Below are 7,314 nucleotides of genomic sequence, written 5' to 3'. Positions count from 1 at the left end.
TACCTGAGCGTCTACAATAACTGTGACAGTGTAATTACCTCGTTCAAAATACTCGTGAGAATAAGTTCCCTTGTCGTAGCAATGGCGAACGCCGTCTCCTAGAAGTATGACCGTCACCAAAATCCCAATCTAAAGTGACGTAGTATGGTAAAATTTCAAAACCCCCATTGTCAATGTGAAAGTATACAACGACTGAATCAGAATGATTTAGTGGGACATTGTCGTGAAACACTAAAGATAGATCCGAGGCAAGGAATTTTCTCACTTCTATGTCAAAAATGTACGTGTATGAACTCACGTCATTTGAACAATTAAAAGTTGAGTTATAAAATCCTTCATTAGCGTAGGTATGTAAATGATTGAAAAAAGAACTGTCAAACGTAAGGTCAGCCTCAGTTCCTGATCCATCATCCGGCTCATACAAGCACGTTGCGTTTGTAGGTACTGGAATGCCGACATCCAATGTAATATTCAATGATATGCTCATATTTTGTAAGACCGACCAAGGGTATTTTTTACTAATTGGCTCAAGAGTGAAGCCAGTATTAGGTACTTTGTTCTGAACATAAACAAATAAATGGTCGGCTCGATCGTATTCGAATGCGCCATTTTTGGCCGTCCAGCTAACTTTGTATACCCCTGGACTTGTAAAGACATGTGTAAAAACAGGCAGATTATATGGAGCATAGAGGAGACTGTCGTCAGTACTAGATACTCCCGTAGTACCATCGCCATAATCAATAGTGTATTCAAAACCATAGTTTGGAACATTTGTAAAATTAAACCTAGCGGTTGTGTTTGTGATTATGTACTTTCCAAATCCATTTATGAACTCCAAATCCAAATCTAAAAGTGAATCCCATATTCTCATTGTTATATTGTAAACTGTTGAACCTAAAATACTATTAAGTGTTGCTTCTACAAGAAAATTTCCTTGCATATCAAATAAATGTGCATACATATGACTTTGGTCCAAGCCATAATTTTGGTCTATGAATATGTTATCGCTTTTGCTACTGCCATGCTTAAAGTCGATGGAAATATTGACATCCTTCATTGGTAGCAATGCAGTTGAAAGCAAATGAAGATCAAAATCTATTTCGTGAGTTGTGTTTCCTAATGTACTTGCGACAGTGAAGGTAAAGTTGTTTATTTTGTAGAACACCTCAACAATTACATCAACTGTTTGTGAACTAACCAAATTCCGTGCTGTCACTTTAATGTTAGTCTTTGGCCTGCAAAATATTGATGGTATCTGTTTATTTATGTGTATATTCTATAAATTAAAATATGCCCAAATTGATTGAGTATATGTACAAATAAATAAAGGTAGAAATTCCTTTGAGATTTTTATAAGTCGATCAAAACTCCTTTATAAATTATAATTGTTTTATAATAACTTAAAGCTACATGCCTCCAGATGAGTCAAAATATTTCAATAAAATCAAACTTGAGAAATATGCACTACGATTTTAGGAAAAGGAAAATGATTCAAGATTCAAGTAATATTTAACATGTTCTATGCGGTAAATGAATACTTTTTTCAGTATTTACTACTATATTTCTACTGCGTTACAAACGCAGTAGGGGCTATTTATGCATATTTTGGCCACTTTTTTGTAATTTACGTGGGTCGTAAGTGCCATTTATAACGTGTAAAATGCTTCCTTTTGGTTATTTCACAATATTATACATTCAAATACATTTTCAAATTTTCATGAAAATAAGTGTTAATCTGGAGGCGTGTTGCTTTAAAAAAAGGCCCTTAGATTGTCATTGCAACAGTCTCAAAACACGTTATAAGATATCATAGCTTGCAAAAGCTTGTTTAAAGTGATTTATTCATGTTAAGTAGTGAATCATACATATACCCATCTATGTTGACTTTAAAATTCAATATGGTTAGACCAAATAAAAATGACTCAATTGAAGGCATTATTGTAGGACTATTGAAGCAAAATATTGTCATACAGAAAATTGTTTGACAAGAAAAAAAGATGGGACATAATATTTCTGCTGCTACTGTGGATCACATTCAACATGGTAAAGATGCTATTCCAAAGAAATAGTTAGCAAAACAGGTAAAAGTGGTTATTTCACCAAACGATGCACATCAGCTACTGCTAATGTCGTACGTTAAACCTGTAATATGTCACGTTGGTGAATCCTCCCATACAAAGAGAAATGGCAGTATGGGGTGTCGCTAGGCACTGTCAACCGAGTAAAATCAAAAATTCTATTAGCAAAACTCAGGAAAAAGTGCCGTGTTTAAAGGCTAAGTTAGGCGTGGACAGTAGCTTGTTCTTATCACTAATGTCTATAAAAAGGCAAAGCCAAACTCAGTTTGCATATTTTCATTTCAGACAATATTCTACACATTCGTTAAAAGTCTCCTTTTAAATAACAAATCGTACGTTGACAAGCATCGTGGTACATCTATTTTCAGAATGTTGCAATAACAGAAACTTTCATAGTAAGTTTACAACGAGTTCATTTTCTTATAATTGCAATCAAGTGACTGTTTCATCCTGCCCAATATAAAAAATATAATGACACATCATGTGCATACATACATGTTACTTTTATACCTACATACATTATTCGTAACGTACATTTTCTTCCGAAGAATATTAAGAATGTTGACATAAACAACTCAAATAAACGATGGCAAGAATTATTGGAACACAAAACGGTTACCATACATTTACAAATGTACTTATTATATAAAATATTACAGTAAAACAAAATAAAACTCACTTTGTAAAGGCGTAGCCAAAGTTGCCAGTACTAAATTCTCCAGGATAGCTTTGTGTAACTGTAATATTGTCCTCCATTTTCCAGTCAATTGAAACGCTTGTTCCAAGTGTTGCATTTGCATAGAAATTATATGTATCCCATACAGCTAAATATATCATTGTGTGGTCCAAAAATGCCTGCAATTTACAGAGAATATAAATTGATAAATATTAAACAAACGTTACTTTCATAAAGTCATTCAAATACATGTAAGTCTATTTTTCCATTGTCTGTCAAGCGAATCAACTCAATTTTATGCATGATGCATTTGCAGGTAAATGCAAAGGTAAAAAATGTGTATAAATATGTACAAGTGTTGTAGAAGCTTTATTAAAACTAAAAAGTGTATACATGTTATATCGCAATGACTTTTTAAAATTAACTGACAACTTTAATTTACAAAGGTTCTGAATCCTAATATCCTGTTACATTATCAAAAGTTACAGGATTTCATCAACTTATGTAAGTAAGCCAAATTATTATAAAATAAAGTATATTTTACAACTTGGAATTGACCATCAACCTGTGGAATGTTTTTAATGGAGATGTCCATCTTCCAATTTTGTTTTGTATTTTGGTATTGTCAATTATCAAAAGAAAATGACCATTTAAACTTAGGCAACAGGTTTAGGTCAGTGTAGAATGGTTTTATTCTAAACCAGTAGCCTATGCTTATCTCATTTTTATTCCAGTAGGTTAAAGGTTTGAAAGTTTTAGTCCGTACACATTGTAATTTCTTATAACCTTTACTTAATTGAATAATAAATAATAATAACAACAAATAAAATTTAAAAAAACTGATGTTTAGAGAAAGAAAATTGCAAAATACAAAAATATAAAAATCGGAAAAAGAAGTTATTTACATATGTTGTGTATAGAGTTAGTACATAAAACTCACTAAAGAGAAATCTAATATTATATATTTTAGTTCAAGACCAAAATATATTAAATAGTAATAAAAAATAGCACACTATCTAGAAAAATGACAAAAATATTTAAGAAAAAAAATTCATTACAATATACAGAAAATACAACTTTCTTAGTTACATACAGTATGCAAAATATCTGCCTACAGCAAAGTTGAAAATTATAGAGAATTATGCCATTTGCTATTCTATCTTATGTTTTGCTATTATTCCCTGCGGTCTGGAGACCGCAGGGTATTGGTATGCGTTTAACTTTTGAGGCATGGAGGAGCACGTGACCTGTTTTCGGTACATGGAGGAGCATGTGATCTGTAAACCGTATATGATTGGTTAATTTACCTTTTCGAAAACCCAGCTAAATACCGTTTGCCGTTACGTTACGGATTTACCTGTAGGGAATTAGTCCGAATTATACCTAATTGAGAACATAAAACTATTACGTGATATTTGTAATTTTCTTTAATTATTTTACTTGAATGATGTGTTTGAAAATTATCAATGTTTCTTTAATATCTATCTCAAATTTTACAAACAATAAATTGTTTAAACTGAAAATCTACAAAATTAAAATATTCGTAGTGGCATCTGCCATAATAAATAGAGATATTTTCTGCGTAAACTTGTGTGTTTACTTTATTTATTTTTTGCTCGGAATTATTCATAAAATGCTAGGCCTATTTAATCATTTTCTTAAAAAGAAATAATTGTTTTATGTTCGACCTTCTCCGGTCTTCAACGGTCACCAGTTTCCAAAGACCTTCTTCTATATTGATCGATTATTGTCAACTATATTCCTGATACAAACGTTTATTTATCCCCCCCCCCCAAAAAAAAAAAAATGTTGAAAATAGTTAAATGAAATATCTTTTATATCATTAAAATGTTCACCGCAGGAAACCATTTTACTTGTAATATAGATACTTTAGTCTTGAAAATTGATGATCTGCCGCTTTTATGTAATAAACAACAAATTTTAAGTTGGAGCATAAAAATGCTCCCAATTAAGAGATATGATTGTTTCAATATATCTATATCAAAATGTAAAGACATACAATTTAGACAAAAAGCTTTCGAGCTAGCTTGCAGAAACAGGTATTGTGGAATGTCAGATATATTTACACACATAAAAAATGAGTTAGAGGATCTTTGAGCCTGTGTTTCATTTATTATCATGTTAAAATGACTTTACTGAATATATCTGTAAGTAGTTTGAGGCATTTCTATATTACAAGTACTAATATGTAAACAGTAGAATTATTGTTTTGACAAAACAGTTTGACCTGATTCTACGATATTGACTAAACCAGAAATTATCGTCATTTGTATTGGACGAGCTGATATATTGAGCATGTTGAAAGTGTGTGTTTTCAGAACATATACATAAACAAATACATAATAAATACATAACATATATCAACGTTTTTTCATCGAAAAACACAAATCATTTAAAATGTATATAGACATTTCTACTGCTAAACACCTCTATATACATGTATTTTCCAATGTAAATCACACACATTTAAAAGCATGCATAAATTGAATAAGTAAAACGCTGTCAAAAATAGAAAGTTATAAATTGTGCAAAGTATTTTCTCAAGCAGATTCGACTTCTTCAAAAGCCGATGAAATAAAACTAGTAGTTTATGATAAAATTGATTAAATACAAAAAGGTCCAGCACTGTGAGATGTTTCGCTACCTGAAAGTTAGTTATTTCGTTCTCCACAACTATCCACCTGTTACCAGTTTTGGAGTATCCACCGTTTGAAACGCTCCAAGCAACATTATAATTCCCAGGTGTTGTATATGTATGGTTAAAATATGACAAACTGTACAATTCATAGAGGATTGAAGAATTAATGCTTTGAAATGTTGTTCCACCTGCATCATTCATATCAATAGAGTATTCAAAACCAGATCTTGGAACTCCAGTAAATTCCAAACTCGATTCTGTATGTGTTACTGCTATAGGACATGCTAAAACACACTCAAGCTCTATATTGTTCAGTTTGTCCCATATCATCATGTTATGATGTAACGTCATTGAACTGATCGGATTAACCATCTCAACAGTGACTTTATAGTTGCCCTGGGTGTCATATGTTAGATCTTTCTGGAACAGTGGTGTACTTGGTAGTATCTCTTGTGTGTCAGTTATAAAATTCACAGGTGCATTTCCATCCAGTAATGTTATAGTGATGTTGATAGGACCCATAGGTCCAAGAGCGACTTCCGAATTGAATGACAGATCAAAACGAGCAATTTGAGTCGTCGTTCTTCTTACATTATTAACGTTAAAGTCGATATTATTCAATGCATAAATCACTTTCAGCGGAATTGTTACATATTCACTACTAACTGCATTACTAACACTGACTGTAACGTTCGTCCAAGGGCTGATAAAATTGCGGAAAAAAAAACAAAGTATAATATTATTTAAATGTAGATCATATTCAGGATCACAAAAGTCTATGTGAAAGGCAGTTTACCACATAATGCGCCATTTTCATAGTAAAGCCATTCACATATATTTCAATTGCACAATGTATGGATATTTCCTACCATCGAATATAGTATTCATACAAGAACGATCAATGATTACATGTGTCGCCTTATTATAGCCAATTGCATGTTGCAACTACTGTGTAACAGAATGCACAAATTCATTAACAGGGCTAAACGCACTGTTTATTCAAGGACAATAAAACGGCCAAAATCAACCAACCGGAAAGCCTTTATTATGTGCACGAGTACTTGAGCTACCAATCAATCCTATTAAGTTTCATTAAAATTGCATTAAGAATATAAAGGAAGAAATCCGGACAAATTTTAAAAATAAAAATCATTAAAGGGTCAAACTTTTTACAAAAATCATTGAGCAAAATATTGTCAATGATATGCACAACTGGACCTTGTATTGACTATTCCTGTGAAGTTTGGATAAAATTGCACTAGTTGTTTCTGAGGGGTAGTCTAGATAAGGTTCTGTGTAGCTGGCAACACTTTTCTTATTGAATGGCCGTAACTGCAAAAAAGTCATTCAACTGTAAAATGTGTGTAATACGCACAAGTGTTTGAGCTTAAAATCAGTCCTGTAACAGTTTCAATGAAATATCATCAGTGGTATAAGAGGAATAGTCCAGACAAACTTTTAAATAAACATCATTAAAATGACATAACTCTGATAAAATCGTTGAACCTGAAAGTGCTGACAATAAACACAACTAGAGTTGGAACTGATTTTTGCAGTAAATATTGGATGGAGTAGTCCGGATAAGTTTTGTGACGAACGGAAACACAGACAGACAGACAGGTAGACGGATGAACAGACGATGGAGAAGTGATCCCAATATGTCGCTACTACTCTGTAATGAATTAATTGATTTGATATTAAATAGATTGGATTAATTACAGTTTCAGTATGTACAAAGTAAAATATCAGTTGGTGTAACGATCTAAAGACACTTATGGATGTTTACTTTTTGACTTAGCTATGCCTATTATACTTTCGAAATATAATGTTGTGAGAAGTAGTGGATTTCATTATGCATATAAAACTTACAACACACAAATATGTGTCCGATAATAGTGGAA

At 32.0% G+C, this 7,314-nt stretch overlaps 1 protein-coding gene across 1 annotated transcript in view; it reads right to left on the bottom strand.

Moving 5' to 3' along the window:
• Positions 1–28: 28 nt before the first annotated feature.
• The window catches only part of LOC132715776 (uncharacterized), a 43,189-nt gene continuing 35,903 nt past the window's right edge, over positions 29–7,314 (bottom strand). Inside the window, exons 18-20 of the mRNA XM_060698841.1 lie at positions 5,420–6,116; positions 2,758–2,933; positions 29–1,235 (exon numbers count right to left, since the gene is read on the bottom strand). Of these exons, the coding sequence (XP_060554824.1) occupies positions 44–1,235; positions 2,758–2,933; positions 5,420–6,116 (2,065 nt within the window). The 3' untranslated portion in view covers positions 29–43. The remainder of the gene's footprint in view (positions 1,236–2,757; positions 2,934–5,419; positions 6,117–7,314) is intronic.

This window comes from Ruditapes philippinarum, unplaced genomic scaffold, assembly GCF_026571515.1.
Source record: "Ruditapes philippinarum isolate M1 unplaced genomic scaffold, ASM2657151v2 ctg947_1_1_1_1, whole genome shotgun sequence".
NCBI lineage: Eukaryota > Metazoa > Mollusca > Bivalvia > Venerida > Veneridae > Ruditapes > Ruditapes philippinarum.
Note: the sequence above shows the minus strand (reverse complement) of the source record. Positions and strands in the feature narration are given on the sequence as shown.